The sequence below is a fragment of the Poecilia formosa genome, unplaced genomic scaffold, assembly GCF_000485575.1.
Source record: "Poecilia formosa unplaced genomic scaffold, Poecilia_formosa-5.1.2 Scaffold22, whole genome shotgun sequence".
Lineage (NCBI taxonomy): Eukaryota > Metazoa > Chordata > Actinopteri > Cyprinodontiformes > Poeciliidae > Poecilia > Poecilia formosa.
The window spans coordinates 45,959-65,000 of record NW_006799961.1 but is presented as its reverse complement, the minus strand read 5'-3'; the positions used below and the strand labels follow the sequence as shown (position 1 = coordinate 65,000).

At 37.7% G+C, this 19,042-nt stretch overlaps 1 protein-coding gene and 1 non-coding gene across 2 annotated transcripts in view; both read right to left on the bottom strand.

Annotated features, from left to right (window-relative positions):
- Positions 1-15,421: 15,421 nt before the first annotated feature.
- trnar-ccg (transfer RNA arginine (anticodon CCG)) lies at positions 15,422-15,494 on the bottom strand. Its single transcript has one exon. It is a non-coding gene; the product is annotated as a tRNA-Arg (tRNA).
- A 569-nt stretch (positions 15,495-16,063) lies between these two features.
- Positions 16,064-19,042, bottom strand: part of fbxo15 (F-box protein 15) — a 7,464-nt gene continuing 4,485 nt past the window's right edge. The window contains exons 7-9 of the mRNA XM_007547824.2: positions 18,431-18,576; positions 17,729-17,853; positions 16,064-16,468 (exon numbers count right to left, since the gene is read on the bottom strand). Coding sequence (XP_007547886.1) covers positions 16,205-16,468; positions 17,729-17,853; positions 18,431-18,576 — 535 coding nt within the window. The 3' untranslated portion in view covers positions 16,064-16,204. The remainder of the gene's footprint in view (positions 16,469-17,728; positions 17,854-18,430; positions 18,577-19,042) is intronic.

Genomic DNA, 19,042 nt, shown 5'->3' with positions numbered 1-19,042 from the left:
TATTGACAGTGTGTTACTGATGTTCAGTTAGGTTTTTATATATGAAGAAAATAACTAAAAAAAAGATAAAAGTAAATAAGAAGAAGTGGGCACTTTGTTTTCCAGCACTTTGCTGAGCTGTATAATAAGTAACACATTTCAGTATTTCACTAGATTGTGCTGAACATTAATCAGGTGATTCATCATTTAAAAACCTAGAGAGTGGAGCAATCTTTAGGTTAATTTGCCAGTAGCACTGTGTTATTTCCGACTAAATAAAGCTGTCAAGGAACAAGCTAACATGTCTCTAAATGCCACACAGCCCCAGTAAGTTGGCAAGTGCAACAATGAGCTCGATTTAGCTGAAGTGACTAAAATAAAAAATACAATAAAATAAAAAAAATTATATAAAAATCTGAACACAAAGTACAACGGAAATGCATATCTAGGTTTTATATTTCAACAAATGTACTTGTCAAATCAAAGATGTAAAAACCTGTTGAAAAACAAAAGAGGCAGTATTATTCAAAATTGACAATTTTGAGCTTTACATTATATTATAATATTATTTCCTCATCAAAAACATACCTGGCGCGTTACTTTGATTCTTCCGGGCATGCTTGCAAAAACCTTTTAATCTCCCGTGGCAACCATTCAAGCTGTGCAGAACGCCTGGTCTCACCGAGAGCTGCCTTTTCCACAAAGCTCCTCCTCGAAGCTGAGGTCTCCAAACCACAGCTCACAGAGCAGCCCTCCGTTGTGTCTTCTCGGCTCAGCTCCTCCAGAAAGGCGGCTGCTTTTCATCTGGTGGAACTGCGCATCTCCAAGCATTTCAGTCAACTGCAACTGTGAGTGAGGAGTCAACAGACAGTCCTACCTTTGTGAGGAGGTGCGGTTGATGTTTTGACCTCGTTGGTTGGTGTAAACATGTATTCTAAGGACAGTAATTGGTTCTTGTTCTACCTCTTTCCTGGAAGTAGAAGACAACAACTTAATTGTGAATTACCGCCATGTCATAAATTAAAAAAAAAAAAAAAAAGTCAAATCGCATCATAAAAATGATACCGTCTTAAAAAATAGACTATAAACTGGACATAAGATATAAAAAAACCCTAATTGATAGGCAATTGATAGAAATGAACCCATCATGCATTCTAAATTAGATTAAGAAAAGTGTGTCATAATGATGGAACTATTGAATTAATTGCCACACGGCATCAACATGATTGATTTCATTTTACACAATCATCATTATTTCGATTTGTCATGGCTTCTTGCCATGCTAGTCATTTTACTATGTGACTAGCATGTGATCATTTTAATATTAATATAGATGCTCAGCTGGGCATAGAAGCAGTGGCTACTTTTGGCGCATCTCTATCCGCTTTGCAAAAGAAGTCTACACCATCCAGATTTCAGGGTTTTGAGGTTTCTGTTTTCTGCAGGCTTCTGTTTTCTCAACTATTGGATTAGACTAAAAGATAATTACTTTTGGGAGTTTTTTTTTTGTTTTTTTTTTGTAAATATCAATAATTAATGTATACATTTACTGCCAATATGATAATGTATTCAATTTGAATTTTTGTTTCCATAAAGAACCTGATCAGTAAATCATCTGTTGTTTTTTGTTGAGTTTGCCTTCGTCAGCGTCAGTCAGTGGCTGGCTGAGTAAACGGAAATGTGGACTAGTACTAACATTTGGGCTGTGGTGTCCAACAGACTCATATTTGCTGCCAATGAGTGCGGGCATATACTAGAAAGCAAACAAAAAAGGTAGATTGCTTTTTCTGTATTGCTTTTATTTCCTACGCTCTCTATGTCAGCGTTTATTTGGGACGCATTTGCACAACAAATAATTTGTCTGTTGGCCACAGATTCTGTTAAGTCAGATGCAAATATTTGTGGATTTTACTCCCACATAAACTTCTCAGTGGAAATCTGTTAAAACCACATTAAAGCAGGGGGTTGGTGGCAACTTCTTCCCTGCTGAAAAGCCTGGCTCCCCCAGCGCTTCCTCCACCCCCAAATCTTATGTTCTTAAAATTAGACTTATAAAAACTGTTTGCTTGTTCAGAAGCTTCTTATAGCCTTCAATTTACCAAAAATAATGGTAAAGATAACGTTAGGTCACTGAACAACTAGCTCCACGCCTGCACACACTGGTATGCCACAGGCACATCGGGAGGTAGACTGTCTACAGCCTGACAGACTGGAGCCACTAAGCCACCAACTTTCTCCAGGTGATGTTTCAGCGCAATTAAGTTGGCAATGTATGAAATGTCTGCCAAGGGTGGTAGATGGCTGCAGTTTAATACAGCCATTAATTGCTTAACGGCAGTGACTCGCTTGTGATTTGTGAGAGCATGAGCATATTTTCCAAGTCAGTTTTGCTTAAAATAAAAAGAAGTTTATTTAATGTTTATGAATTGGCTAAATATGGAAGAAACGTTTAGGTCTCGCAGTTTCCACTGTTAAAGTTTGACCAATGACTCTATAAGATCAACATCAAAACAGAACCAGGTGTCGCAAATAGAAAATAAAATTCAAATTGTATGTTTTCATAAGACATGTCTGTGCTGTGTGTTGTTCTTGGGTGATTTGGCACACGGCACCTGAGAAAGACTAAGTAAATCAGTTTGAAATGTTGGCACATTAATTAAAAACAAAGAGTAAATTAACAGTGTAATGAAGCAGTTGCTCATACAAACAGTTGAAAGAGATTTACGATTGATAACGCTAAAGTCAGTTAAGTAATTCAGAAAGAATCGATCATTATTGTGTGTGTGCTGCAACACACCCTTGTTTTATACCACAGTGGATGTGTGAGAGCTTTCCTGGAGGTAACACAAACAGATCTCAGGATAGGGAACTTAGCAGCATCTCTGCACTCAGTCATCATCTCCAGAACCAGCTCCCCCCCCAAGAAAATACGGTTGGTTTCATGCAGCTCTTGAATCCTGACACTCATCTCCAGTGCTTCATAAAATGCTGCAAAAACTCCCCAGATGCTTGCAATAACCGAATGATGCACGGTGAGCTCCCAGGGCAACCAGGTTGCAGGGTGTCAAGTCGTGTGAAATTTGTAGTGCATTAACTACACGCTGAATGTTTATTAAAAAAAATAAAATAAAATAAAAAATCTGCATCCAGCAAGCCGGACAAATATGTGTATTGTTGTTATCCGAGGCTTTGGTAAAGTGCTCTCAGCAGTGACAGTGCTGCAGTGATTTCTGTAATCACTTTGAGGTAATTATGCTGGAACGCGCTGAATGTGCTCTTTGGGGTGGGGAGCAGAAGACTTTCTGTAGTGCGACTGTGTGATCACAGATCCCCAGTGGCACCCAACAAGCTCTGCAGCAGCTCTCTCTCAAAGAAAAGCTCCAACTCGACATTAAAAATAGGCATTTCAGGGTGTTCTGCATACAATACTACACTCTTTAGAGTGTTTTTTTTTGTGCTTGTGTCCCTAACTCTGATCTTTAATGTCAGAAGTTTGTTTTCAAGCAGTTGTTAAAGCATGAGGTTTGACTGCTAATAAGGAGTAGTAGTGATAAGGAGCCATGTGTTCCTTTCACACTTGCATTTTATTGGTCAAAACCAATAACAAAAGAGTGTGAATATTAAAACAAAGCTGGTATTGTATTCAGCTGTGGAATTCTGTGGTTCAGATATTTGTGTTTTTGGGACATGACTGATTGATCCCACGCTAAACTGCACTGATGCAGTAATTAATACAAATGCAGCGTTAAATTGTGGAACGCAAAAATCTAAATATTTGACAGTAGGTCCATGTTACTACACTACTAAAATGAACAATTGGCCATCTTATCTATTTAGATGCACCCGTGCACGATCACTTATAAATGTTATGGGTAAGCGGCTGTAGGTATAAATGTTAAAAAACCTTTGTATCCAAGAACTATTAAGATAGCCACAAATGGCACAAATCCAGCACATCGAGCAAAGGGATTAGTAAATATCTAAAAGTAAACGTGAAACATGGGATTCACCCTGCGTTTACAACAGCTACCAAAATGAATCATGATGTAATAACCATAATGGATGCTTGCTGACAGAGCTTGATGGCACATTTCAAGCGCATGTGACAAATGGTTTCCACTCAGTAAGCAGAGGTGATTTAGAGATGAGGGCTTAGACTGTTCCACTCAAGCTGTCACATGGAAGCTGGAAGCATCAGTTCCACTGACACATCTGAAATTGGCTTCGCTCTACCTGTGTGCGAACATCAAGATCCAGGGCGACCTTTGGCGGCCTAATCAGCGAGAAGAAAGGGCAAAGTAGTAAAGGACACGGAGGGAGAAATGGCGACGGCTAAAGGGGCACATTTTCCCACAGCATCACAGCAAGAAAGAGGTCCTATTGTCATTTATCGATTATGTCATTTCGATCAGGAGGAATATTTGCGCTGACGAAGAGAGGCGATCAGGCTGACGCGCTTTGGTTGGTATCTGCATGTAACAGCATGGGCTTCTCATCCTCAAGCATTTTGTATGCATGTGTTGCAATCTTCCATCTTTTTCTCTCATGTGCTTTCAACAAAATCCCCATGGAGCTCATCTGCATATGCTGGAAGGCTGCCTTGAATACCTTAGTCACAGTTAAGCTCCCACTGTTTATCACGGTTCAAACACTTTCCGTCCTCTTTTATTTTTTTCCCCACACATATCCATTTAAGATTTCCTCCTACAAAAGCCCCTAATTGGCAGTGATGGCACTCACGAGCTAAAATTCAGATAATAAATCAGATGCCTTGAAGTGCATATACATGGCTGCCATCACTCTTGCAGAGGCTTAAGTGTTTGAGCTTCTCCAATCAAAAGCCTTTAAAGCAGCTAATGTGATTTTCCCTGTGCGTTGGCTGCAGCTCATATGTCATTCCTTGAGAAAGTGTGATCACGATGAATGTTCAAGGGGGCGTTGGACTACTCTTGTTCTTAAAATGTTCTAAATAACATGCAGCTCCTGAAGGTGTACTTTTGTGTACTTCATCTATATAATGATACAAGTGATAAAATGGAGCCAAAGTAATTCGACAGTGAAGTGACCACTCTTTTTTTTTTTTATGCATAAGAACTTTCTGTGTCAAGTGTCAAGCAAAAAATATTTCAACATCTTAACCTTTGTAATTGAGATCACTTCAGTGAAATTTATTAAGCTTTTCTTCACGTGAACAAAGAGGAGAGGTGCAAAATATGTACAAAGAACATCCAAAGCAGATTATAACAGACAAACAGCACTACCTTCAGTGTAAGAATCCATCCCCTTCAATGTGACTTGTCAGGAGTCTAACCACAGACTGCCTCCCAGTGTCTTTTGAAGCCAAATGCTCCGCCCACAGGAACACCAAACAAGCAAAAGCAAAAAAAAATAAAAATAAAATATATATATAAAACTAATAATGTAATGTAACTAATAATAATATTTAGGGGAAAAAAAGAAAAAATATAAATAAATAAACTTGTGATCAGAAATACAATACACTCACTACGTTCTGATGACATCACTACGTCATGTGACTCACTTCCGGTGCGCCACAATAGACCCTTTTCACAGTGACGTCGGACAATGGCCGCCATAACTCGAAGAGGTGTGTCTTTACTTCCGGTGTGATTTTGCCTCCGGGAAACCTGACTGAAAAATTCACGGATACTCATTATCTTAAGGATATAATAAAAGGTAAGGTTAATAACAGCAGCATTTAAGTGTTAGATAGCCGTTATTAGTCATTGTCAATTCACCATTCTCCAACTGTATTTAAAAACACAGCCCTGCTTGAAAATAGAACCGGGAAAATGTTTGAAACTGAAAGCAGGTTAGGATGGATTTGACAGCTGAAGCAGGAACACCGCGTGTGCACCCATGATGAACCGCGCCAGTTTAGGCTGCAACAAAAATTAAGTTAGCGTGTGCGGGCGTGCTCACATGCTGATGTGGACTGCATTACTAAGTCCCAGCTTGTGACGGCTCCTTTGTCACAGCTATGCTTTACAAAAAAAACAAAAGCATGAATATGCATGTTTTATGTGAATAATTTGGAATTAAATTCCACATAAAAATCTGTGAACATTGCACTGAAGATAAGCGTGGCCTTTTATTCCCTTCTAATATTGAGCCATTTCATTGATCACGTCCTATCACACGTTACTGGACAGGCGGCATTGCTCAGTATAAAACCCGTTAAAGGAAAACACACACATTTGTGTTTGTTTTTCTTCAGCAAAGAATACAGATGCAATCTCCTTGAAAGAGATGCATCTCGTGTGCTGCTGAAGGATCGCATTTCAAACAAGGCAGCCGGCGGTGCGGCTAGAACAACTGAAATGGACTCTGGGCATCTAAAGAAAGAAATGCACCGCCGGCAAAAAGCAGGAGGACATTGATGAATGTTGTCCTCTGAGTGTTGGGTAATATTCTCTGATGAGATGCAGTGTGTGTCATGGCTCCCAAGGTTGATAGTACTGCAAAAAGTGATGACGTGATGGTTTGGAAGTAAGCCAACATGGAGTAGCATCATAGAGTTGACTGATTGGAGCAAATGGACACAACTGGACCTTATGCAAGTGGAAAAGACAAGTTTCTCTGCATATTAATAGAGAACATGTTTTTTATATACATATATTTTCATTTGTTTATAAAGAACACACCTGTTTTTCTTGTCTTAAAAACCTATTGTATTATGAGTTCAGGACACTGGGTATACTCTTGGTTTCCCTCCCACACTTGGACAGCAAAACGGTACAATTTTGAATTCCAGTAGAAAGAGAAATCCTATCGTTTTTTTTTTTTTCATTTTTCTTTATAATCTAAAGAAGAAATGTAGAAAATATGCTAGATATCATGATATCTTCACCTGATGATGAGTCAAGCCACAAATCACCTCCCTAATTTTTTCTCTCCATCCTACTTTGTCTGATAATCATGTTCTAGTTCACTCTATGTCATTCTGGTGCAAAAAATGAAGGCGTGGCTTGTAAAGCACCGTTTGTGCTTTACACCAGTGATTTTGTGCAGTTTTGCACAGTTGTATTCAGTGTGCAAAACCACATTCTCTGACTTGAGTCTGTTAAGGGAAAAAATATATAGAAAATGTGTCTGTTTGAATATGTTAATAAAGTTGAGTGAATTAGTTTTGATCTAAAGGTAGTGGACTGGGAGGAGCAAAATCATTAGAGAACCTGTGTACCAGCACAGAAGAATTGCAACGGTGTAGCAGTAGTTTTGTCTGTGAGCGACAAATAAACTCACACGAGAAAATTCTGTGTAAATTTTTATACTTCTGACAAATATACGTCCAGCACTAATAAGAACGGTTGTCAGTGGCATCATCCAAGAAGTACTGTTGTGATGACATGGTGAAGAGGAAGAGTTGGAAAATTCTTAAAGAGACAGACATCAAATTCAAGGCACTACATACCACTGCGATGCAAAGTTTCTGCTACATATGGCATTTTCATGGGTAACATAGTTACTTTATTGTGGAAAAGTCCAAGATTTTTAGCCAATTATCCTGAAACGTCATGAAATCAAGAGCCTTGTTGACATTGCTCTTCCCTGTGCCAGATGTGAAAAATCACAAGGTGTTTTAGTGCCTTCTTGTGGTCACTGTAAACTTTCTTTGGGTTACTGCAGCCTAGTACATGACTGTGTACACACAGCAGGCAATATGAATCACAATGCATGTGACAAAAACATTTAAAATGATCAACATGCCGATCCAGTGATTTCCTTTCTGACAATTTATAATTAAATGCAAAATATCGTATTAAAATGTGAAGTTTAGAGAAATGCATGGATATTCTCACCATGTCATGTATTAAAAAAACATGGAAAATAACTCTATGATAGCATGACACTTTCCACTCTTTATTGCTATGTTGACGCTTAAATGAGTGAGAAATTTCATCCTGCTGAGAAAAAAAAAGAGTAATCATATGAAAACAGTATGGAATTAATAGCATAAGACATAATCGTACCTGCAAATGAAGATCTCATCGCAACCACATCACCGAAGTGTTCCAGCTGATCTTCTGCAACCTGCGTTCATTAGTCATGAGTGTTGGTCATTATTTCACGAAAGCCTCCGGGATTGTTGCTCAGGGAAACAACATCCATCAGCACTGGGTAGATCGGACACATTCAATCACGGAGTGGCCGAGATAATAAAAGAAATCCATTTGATTAAGATAGCAGAGTAATGAAGTGAGGTGCAAAATACTTGACCTTTCAGAATTCATTCCAGTTTAATAGAGACTTGAATTAATCACGTTGCCACATAAGTTACTGCTGCACACCGTCGCACTGGTGCCTTCTGTACCTCGAAAACTTTCATTACTTTTACAAAAAAAGGATCGACTGCACACACACACGCACACACACAAATTTACAGAAACCAAGCTCTTGCTTTTGCAGGAAAATATTTCACTTTGGCATAAAACAGCAAGATTTTCCTGAAAGAAAACAGTTTGCATTTCTGTACACTACTGAGCCTCATTTAATGACACCAAACGTAAAAACTGTCTCATTAAGTTCAATCATGAACATTTTCTTTTGAACGTGCTTGTGTGCAACACTAATGCTTATAGCTAGCAACATTTGTTTTGCACCTGAAAAAAAAAAAAAAAATTGTGCCCTTCAATTATGCTTTTGTGAACTTTGTGCCCTCTCTTCTCTATATTAATGAGCAAAGCCACTTTTTATCTTTTTTTTTTAATTAATCTACAGGAACACTCCAGTCTGGTGGCAACCAGTGAGGACATGTAAAAAATTTCCAAGCAGGAGGCAAAAAAAGCCTGCAGGATATCCAGGAGCAGATGGATTTTCAAACGGGTTGGAAGAGCTTGTTAGGCTTTAGCTTGTCGCTGTATTGGAAAGACATTCTGCTCTCAAAGGTTTTATTTTACCTTTATGTTTTACTGGTGTTGCTTCTGGAGCATTTCTGTTGACTTATCTTTGCAGCAGCTCTACCCTAGTAGTAGATGTAAAAAATATAGATTTTCTTCAAAGCACATACACTAGAGTGTGTTTACTACTTGTTTGATGTCTAATGACTTATTATTAGTATTGAAATGGTTTATTTTCATTGTAATAGAAAAATTCCATCCATTAAATTATAAACGGACAGTTTTCAGGTGCCTTCTCAAAATGGTACACTGCAGTAGTAAGCAAGGCTGAGATACACTTGTAAATAAAAGTGGTTCGATTTAGATGCTTTTGACAAGTATTGAAGCAGACTGCTTTATGACACATCCTTTTTGTTGCTGCAACCACTGCATGAGCATTGAAATGTCATCCTGGCCACAGTGACTGCTTTCTGCTTTAATAGGTGCCAAGCACCGGTGGCCCTGCAGCAGAGATCTGATTAAAACGTAATCATCCAGTACCACATTGGCTTGTTTTCTGCCTGTGCAAAAGATGACTCTTATTGTTCTCCAGGGGACGTCCAGATAAACATATTTAACAAATGAGCTGCCGAGAAGAGAAAAAAATAATCGTGAATAAATACATATTTATTATGTGGATCTTAACTGATTTCCAACAGGACATGCGATGTCTTTAGAAAGACTTTTATCCTCACAGTTTTCTTCTGTTTTGGCTTCTTCTTTCACACTTACATTACGTTTCAGATGATGAAACGCACGTTTATCTCAGACAAAGGTTACAGAGCATAAATGTTTTCATATTTAAATTCCATCTATTAAATGAATAATACGATGCAAAATATCTACTTTTGACGAGTCATGTATGTATTTCACCTTAACTGGCAATTGCTGTGGAGGAAATTTGACACATTCTTCTTTGCATAATTATTTTAATTAGCCAGTCTGGAGGATTTTCATGGATTGTTTTGGGGAATATTTAGAAGGGGACTTGTCTATCTACATAGCTTGACCCAGTTCTATCAATTAAAGCAAATCTACCAGGTCTTGAAAAAGCAAAGTAACCCCAAACCATCACACTATCCCCACCATCTGTGTGAGGCTCCATTTCTGAAATGCTGTTGTTGAGGTAAAAAAAAAAAAAAAAACTTATATTTTCTTCTGGGAAAAATGCATTCACTGTCAAAATGTCTTGTAGATTTTAGAAAGCATGATTCTGTTAGAGTTCTGTTACAATACTAGACATACCTGTTTGTTTACCATATTTACTAAACACGCAGAAAACGAATGAGGCTTTCTTTTTTTCCAGTCTGCACCTCTTTCTCTGCCTCTCGTTCTTTCCTCTGGCTTCCTTCTTAATAGCGGTTCAGATCAATAGCATTTGCCTCAGGCACAGACCTTTGCACTGATGCCAATTGTTCCAAGAACTCGCAGAGCCCAGACCGTTTTATGTGAAGCCCACAGAAGACACCACATTTAACATTTGATTTAGGCTGGTGGAAAACGTGTTTATTTTGCTCAGTGTCATGGTGTTGTCATGGATATACTATGCCTGGAATAAAAATCAAGCCAGGCATGGAAAGATTAGCAAAAAAATAGATTGTGATTTATGCTAAAAAATATAGTACATGAATTACGTTTGCCAGAATAAGCCCTTACAAATGGTGCAAGACAGGTAAAATGTACATTTACAGATACATGCAGGGCCATTATGATTCTTCTAGACAGTGAAGTGAAATGGTTAAAAGTACAAATTAATGCCACTAATTAGCATTTGAAGCACTGAATAATGTCACTGTTTTACATAGCTGTCAAGACACAGAAATATTTTTCTTACACTTGGTGTTTTTGAAGGATTTTTTTTTTTGTGCTTTCAGCTTCCTGTGGGTGTTAGAGTGAAGTAGTTTGCATTTGTAGAAAATCATATGTTGTGATCTGCATTTGACTGGTTTGCGGTTTAGCTGAGTGTCTTCCTTTTATTTATTTATTTTTTTGTCCATTTCAGTAATCGCACCCTTCTAGAGATGTACGGCTGTACCTAATCAGATGAAGCTTAACCTGCATCCTCAGCAGGTACTCTTAACCTCAAGGCCTTTCAGGGAAGCCCTGAAAGGCAAGAGAAAATGAAGGGAAGATCTCTCCTGTGAAATTTCAAGTGTCAATCGACAACCCTCCGTCTTTCTATTTGTCTTATTCCACATTGAAGCTTCTCTGCTTTGACTTCAGATATAATCTTTTTAAGCATTGTGAAACTTTGTGAAGATTTTTTTTTTTTTAATCAAAGTACAGAGAATTTTTTTCTGGTTAACCTGAAAGCAGAGAAGGTATCGTACTTGAACTTTTTTTTTTGTAGCATCACCTTGTTTGCACAGCTATAAAAATGCCATTGATCGTAAGGTACAACCTAATGCAGTCAACTCCTTTGAGAAAACACATTTAGTCCACGTTGTTTCCGTTCGTTCTTTTGCACACCGACGAATATGTGACCTTTTTAACCAACGCTCGGCAGCAACTTGACAAAAGAAAATAGTTACCCTTTACCTGTCCAACAAATGCTCGCTCTGAGACCTGGGAGACACAGGATGTTATGGCGAGAATAAAAACCAGCCAACCATTAAATTACAGGAAGTGCTTCAACAATGTACTACATAATGTGCTGACACATGCCATCTCTTTTCCCCTTTTACAGCCCCACTGCAACGTGTGAGGCAAGGGAGGATGACACCAGTGTTGAGTTATTTGTCCTAGATACTCTGATCCCGTCCATATAGTTTTCTTAATTTCCAGATAATGGAAAGAAGAGAAACCACATTTCTGAATGACTGCCAAGCAAAACTATAGGCAAGTGGTTATACATTTAGTTATTGCTGCAATTAGAAAATGAACAAATGTACCTCATATTTAAACAGTAAACCTTTGCCGTTTAATAATTACATTACTTATAAAAATTCATAGCTAGCAGTAGAATATAACTTAAACAATGTGCACTGCTGCGTAATCGTTCAGCAGTCTTTGGTGACGCATGTTTCTACCAGCTATGTGCATCTAGGCCAACTCTCATCTGAAAGTTGCAATTTTATTGTGTCATCGCAGATTCTGAATACTAATTGAACAGTTTTGCTGTTTTGCTCTCTCTCTTTCTCTCTCTCTCTTTTTCTCTCTCTCCCTCAGGATGCCTTTTAATTTTGTCTGTTGCTGTTTTGTGTTCATTTGCTCCTCAACCGCATAAAACTTTGTTAAATGGGTTATGTTTCGTTGACGTGCGTTCGAATTTGCCAAAGCTTTATCGTCTCGTTTATCTGCGCTTGGTGCTCCAGTAGCTTATTCAAGATAGAAGATGTCCTATGCGCTCTATGCTGAGCTGTTCTTCTTCAAGCAAGACGTTATTAATCCTGTTTACTTTCACTCCAGAAAGTTTAATTAAAATTACTGGAAATACTCAGCTATTAGGAGGGAATATAGGAGTTTTATTTGATGTATTTTTTTGAATCCACCTCACTGCCTCTTGAGGTTTAAACTAATCTCAGCTCTCTTCCTGTAATTTAATGGTTGTATAGATTACGATGTAAAAAGGTGGGAATCACTCAATCAGATCAAAAATGAAAATAAAATAAAAACCAACCATCGGATCTTGGGTGGTTTGGACATAAGTTTTGACAGTGTTGTGGCTTGTGACATCTTCTGAACGTTTTCATGCGTCAGTCTCACATTTGCCTCAGGTCTATATTTATTGATACTTACTGTATGTGTTCTGCACTAAGCCTTAGGTTTCACTGCTCCATTTTTAATGGATTGCTGTCTCCACAGCTGCCCTCCAGCTATTCAATCAGCAGCGACCTGTAAAAACACCGAGAAGCTGCATCACCGAGCCTTTTAGGCCAATGGACAGCCATCATCCATGGGCCTGTGTAACCTTTGTAGTGCATGTTTTTTTATTATTATTTGTATGTATACCTTAGTCATGCATTGTTGAGTAGATTTACTCTGTGTCACATCTTTAATTTTGACTCTGTTTGAAGGAGAAGACTTTTTGTGTAGCTTCCAGTTTTATTATTCATTCAGGGATGTTTTGTGAGCTACTTTGTCCTGAGCTCTTCCTGAAGGTAAAATGCGTCCATGTCAAGAATTATGGTTGCTCCTTTCTTCTCTTATACCATCAAGCCAGGCGACATAATTGACCAAAAATGTAGGATCTGTCTGTAGACTTGCCAGCAAGTGAATCCCTCCCTTGGCTGCTATGTCTGTGAAATAAGTTGTGTTATAACGTAACGAGAATAATAAATAAGGCTTTCACTAATCTCCATCTTACTATTTCAATTTGTCACTCTAATCTCTAGAAGCCTTCTCAGTTCCCCAGTCCCCCATCCCAGCAGGAACATAAAGGGGGTCAGAACAAGGTGAAAGAAAATGACAGTAACTACAATATAATTATGAAATAGTTCACGTCCAGCACTGTAATGGGTTGAGCCATCTGTTAATTTGTAGTATCTACAAATCACTTTTTTTTTGCCTGATTATGGATCTCCTCATGAGACGATTCTGGCGAAGACATTTTGAGCTGTTGTCGCAGATGTTGCAGTGATTATTATATGCATAATTAACTTCACCGACATGCCATCCCAGCCCAACAACATAATAAACACGGAATATTAATTGTAAGGATTTGTAAGGACAAAGACACTCGTGTGTGTGTGTGTGGGAGAAGACTGTGGCTATACCTGCAAGACCTTTTTGAATAAAGAGTGTGTGATTTAAAATTAAAATGATGATCTCAGCTAATCTCCCTGCTGTTGGATTTCTTTTAGTTGACAGAGGACTAAATGAGAGCTGTGTCAATGGCCTGTAAGGTTGAATTATTTGTGGGTCCAGCTGGTCACTCACAAGGGAGAGAATTAAAAGCTAAAAATGGAAGCAATTTTCTTCCAAGATTAGCTGGGGAGGAAGCTAAAGAAGATAAGTTTAATGAAGAGTCGTGCCACTACATTTTGCTTTTTCTTGTGGATAATGTCGCCTTTGTCTTTGGCGCGCTGTTTTACAAGGCTCGTAGGGTAATTATGAAAAAAAATCAGAACTATGTTAAAATGAGATCACTGTCGTGTTGTGCCCATGAGAGCAAGAAGACATGTTTGTTTGGAGCTTTTGTTGAGCCGACGGAGTAAGGAGAATAAAAGCGGCGGTGAGTGCAGAAAGTTCATTGTTTACCAAAGAGAGCCCTCTGCTGGAGAACCGCCTTGTTCAAGCTTCATTTAAATAAACCTACATTACGTTACTGCTTGTGCACTCACGTCACACGTTTTATAAAGGAGAATAAATGTGCTTGGATAAGTTATTACTTTCTGCAAAAGCAAACTCTGGGATTCACAGATCTTCGCCCCAGCAGCACCTGTAAAGCCTTTTGAGCCGTTATGTGTCTCAAACGACATGAATAACTGTCTCATATTTTGCCAGACCATTACCAACACACATTACCCTTGGGTCCTGCTTTTGTCTTATAAAAAGGAATGAAGAAGTGCCAGTTTGCAGCGGATGATGATGGCAGCAAACAGCAGTATAAAGGCCATTGAGATTGAAATGTGTGGCAACTAGAAGAGCCATAAATGGTAGATATTAAAGTCCAGGCAATGGCAATTGAGTAATATTTGCCAGTTTATTACATGCTCCACACCTTTTCAATATGGCCTGATGGCATGAGGATGCTGTTTATGGTTATTCTCCGATATCAAATTAAGTCCAACTTTGAATACGAATGAAAAGCTGTGGAAAATACAAAGTAAAGTAAGCGCTGGTGGTTTCCCATGCCGATTGTGTCTGATTCTAGCTTTGAAACCTGGGAAAAATTTCTTCAGTTGTTTAGTAATCTAATGCAAATAATATACAAAACTAAGTGTCTTTCAAGGTGATAATGGCCCTATCAACAACAAAAGCAAGAGATTTTGTCCTTGTATTGGTTTATCATCGGCTCGGCGACAATATCAAACAACTGCCTTGGCAATAAATCTAATGCTGGGGCCACAGTTTCCCAAAGTATGCGGACAACAATTTAATTTCCATCTGAAAGCGGAAATTAAAATGAAATTTAAATGGGTTACTTTTGGCAATGCAATTGAGCACGTGCTGATTTTAGCTTTTTTTTATTATTGGGGCAAAAATGAAATAAATGTGATCTGACCCTAAATTTAAATAAAAAAAAAAAATCACTAAACTATCAAAATGTAAACATTTGCTAATAAGAGCATTATGCATTATGAAGGGTCAAAAGTGCTACAGTGTTAGATACATGTGTATATTTTACTTTCTTTAAAGTGAGAGGCTTACATGCATTTCCTTTGCAATTGGAATTGCTTTTCAATCCTCATGTTATGCTAATTTCTGAGGAACATCAGTAACGTCTCTGGGTCAGTTTGACCTGTGGAATGTGAAATCATGCAATCGTGTCGGAAACCAAAAAAATTCCCCAAAACATTCTTGCATCTGATTATTAACTTCAATACTAACCATTATCCAAAATCTTTAAGTGATACAGTTTCTCAGTGACTTGCATTAACCGACCCAGGTGGGACTTGAACCCACAATCCCCAGCTCCGGAGGCTGATGCCTTATCCATTAGGCCACTGGGCCACAGAATGCAGTGGCCAGACGGAACCAAAAGATTGATCTCCTGGAAATGGACAGTTTTCTTCTGAATGATAAATGAGGGAAATATGATGCAATCAAAACCTAACATGTTTTTGAGATACTAAATTTTGCAACTGACCAATAAGGTAGTATTTTATAAGTTTACAGACAGTAAAATACAAGTCAAAACAGTGGTTACATAATAGCATAGCATTTTGCCAAACCAAATTAGTGTAAAATAGAAAAAAAATAAGCATAACAATTATTCTCTTTAAAACCAACCTGTGCTGCAAAATATCTTTGTGTAGAGATATTTTGAACATCCAGAGCGCCTTAATTTTCATTATGTTAAACAGCCACATCTTTCCAAACACAAATCTCAAGATCTCTTTGTGTTTTTAAGCACAATAACAAAGGTTCACTGTAAATGTACGGTTGATATTTCTACAGAGTTCAGGCTGCCTGGAGCTTTATGGCAATAGGATAGAGAATGAAGTCTCAAAATTCATGTTTTTTTTTCCTTTTAATTCCTTTATCCACTTATAACTGTGAAAATTAGAAGGGCCAACATGTCAGGGTTTCAAGCACACCATTTATTCAGTGCAGTCACAAGGCACTGCGTCAGACTCAACACTTCACCTGACAGTTTTCCACTGAATGGACAATTTGTAAAACCACTGCAGATGTAAAATACAACAGAAAACACACACTGATCAGTAATCTCTGCTGAAATGTTTGTTGACAAACAAAACACTCACGTAGACAACTAAGCTGACGACAAAATACTTCTTTGCAGTCATCTTTACAAGCTGCATCTTCGCCTGAATGTTTGAGTCCTCATGCTGGATGAGATAGTGTTCGCCATCGTAGTCATATGAGACAGCTGCCTCCTCCGGCTCCATGGAAATGGGAGTAGTGACACGACCGAATTGGTTTCCGAATTCGTCCAGCAGCGTTAGAGACATAATGCAGCAATTCTGGCAAAGTGTTGCAAGGCACACATGAGTCAGCAGTTGGTGGATTATCACAGTTGATTTCATCACATCATTTTGCAGTTGACACATACAGAAATTTTTGTCACCGTGTGCAGGCATTTATTTTCCCAGCAATTAACCACGAAAACAAAACAAAACAAAACAAAAAAAACTTCTGTACCATTTTGGTGCGTAAGGTTAGATTGAAAAGTGAGAATGTAAACGTTGAAGTCATGAACAATCCGCCTTGCAGAGCTGCTGCTTTTATGATGAACAAAATCTACTAGTTGGTCCTACAACATCTCCACCTGCAGTGTAGTGTATCTATCATAGTGAAAGCATCTTTTCAGCTAACTCCAGCCAGAAGAAGCAAGTAGAGCTTTTGGCAAAATGCAAGACATTCCTAGAGATTAGATAGTTTCAGTTCAGGAAGAAGGATGTCAGACAAACTAACCCAATCTGCATATTACAAACCACTATTTGCAGATATTGAATTTATGGATACATAGTTGAGAAAACTGTACAACGTCTTGAAAGAAAGGCTGTCACAACAAGGCGGCATTATTTCCATGACAACAGACAGCGGGGTTAGGGTTGTTGGACAGATTGACAAGTGGGAGTAGGTACTGTCACTGAGTCTGATGCTTTGTGCTTCAGGATTAAACAACCAGCTGCGTTGTCTCCTTCAGCATTTTGTTTCTGTTTGGCACTTCTACAAGATGTCCGTTGCAGAAGCAAACACAACCAGAACGCTTATTGTTAAAGTTTATGTCTGGAAAAATAAAAACAAGTTTGATACATCTGAAGTAGGTTGGTTTTTAAAATCAACAAAATATTCTGCTAGTTAATGTTATTCATCTAACTTTTAAGATGTGTTTTTTTTTTTGCTTGTTTTTTGTTTTTTTTCTAAAATTGAACTATTATGTTAATGTATATCAAAATTGTAAGCAGGACGTATTTGATTCAAGATAAGATTTTTATTTAAATTTATAATAAATAGTCTGTCACATGGTAATTAATCGAAATTCAGTTTAACCACTAACTCAATATTCATCAGATAATATTTGATGTACATTTACTGCAATAGTGTTCATCATTTTTATAAAATATTCCTCATCTACAAGCTTCCTCTGCCGCTGCTTTTTTTTTTTTTTCTTTCAGCGGTTCTGTTGCAAAATGTATTTTTTATTTTTTTAACCCAATGTACTCTGACAATGCACTTTCGGTGTAAAACATTAGACAGAAGCAGTTCACATGTGGTACCTCCACTGTGCCTTGCAAGGCTTCACATTGCCAGGGCAGGACTGGTTTCCCAGAAAGCTGGATGTGCTGTGAGGAGTCGGCTCTGCTGATGGCAGTCAGCTGGATCCATCCGTCAGAGATGTGAGCTGGTCACAGACAACACATAACAAATGGATCTTTACTTTATAATATAAATACCACCATGGAAATCATCTGTATTTCCAAGTATGTATGCATATTAGCTTAATTCTTAAGAAGCTATATGTAAAAAATATATTTAAAGTAGTTTTGCATCAAATGAGTTTAAAACTTGAGAAAATTAAGCATAAAAATCTTATAACACTTATTTAAACCCTTAAAATATGTTTCTTGATTAAGGAAAATTCCTTTATGTTTGCAAAATGCAATGGATTAAGTAAGAAATTTCTAAAAAATGTTGCATAAAGAATACAAAATAGCTCAGTTTTTTATCAAATAAAAATATGGCATCTTTATTTGAAAAACATATTCAAGCCAAGTGTTCAACTTTCAAAAATAGCAGTCGCGGGGTGACAATGGGCTTCATTAAGAGAAACTAAATCTCATTATATGTGCAAATTGACAGTCAAAGAGACCAAAACAAAAAGCAGTGCTTGAATTTATTTATTGTCACCTGATTTTTAGTACACATCTAAACCAGTGCAGTATAGTATGGCTTTGAGGTTATGATGAGAAATTAGGTACCTCTGTGACAAAAAAGCTGGGAAAAGCTTTCTGACATGAGTTTGCATACAGTGTTGTGGAGAACAATATGTAGTTTGTAACCATGGAGACCGTATTCGGGGTCTATGTCATCAAAAGGGGGTTGGACGATTGGCTCTACATAGGAACTGAAGCAGAGAAACATGTTAAAGATGACACAAGAAAAGGAGAAAATTGCCATTGCATTACAAAGACATTTCAGCAAGGTATTTGTTTGAATACTGCAAATATACTGAACACTTTCAAATCTCCAGTAGAGGGAGCCAAATCCACTGTTTGTTAAATAGAATTTAGACCCTGAAAAGTGTATTGTTATGTTGTTTTGTGTTCAAAATGTCAGATTAGTTTTTGCTAATCTGACATTCAGGACAGATTTGCTGATTTGCACAATTAGTTACTACATAGACGCAGTTTTGATAAGTTCTGCCACTTGAGTTATGAATTTTTGCAGCGACGCTGAATAGTTTCTATGAGCCTCTTGAATTCTCTTCTGATCAATGCTATAAATGCTTCCCTTTTCAGATATTTGTCATTGTAAAAAATAAAATAATAATAATAAAAATTATATATATATATATATATATATATATATAA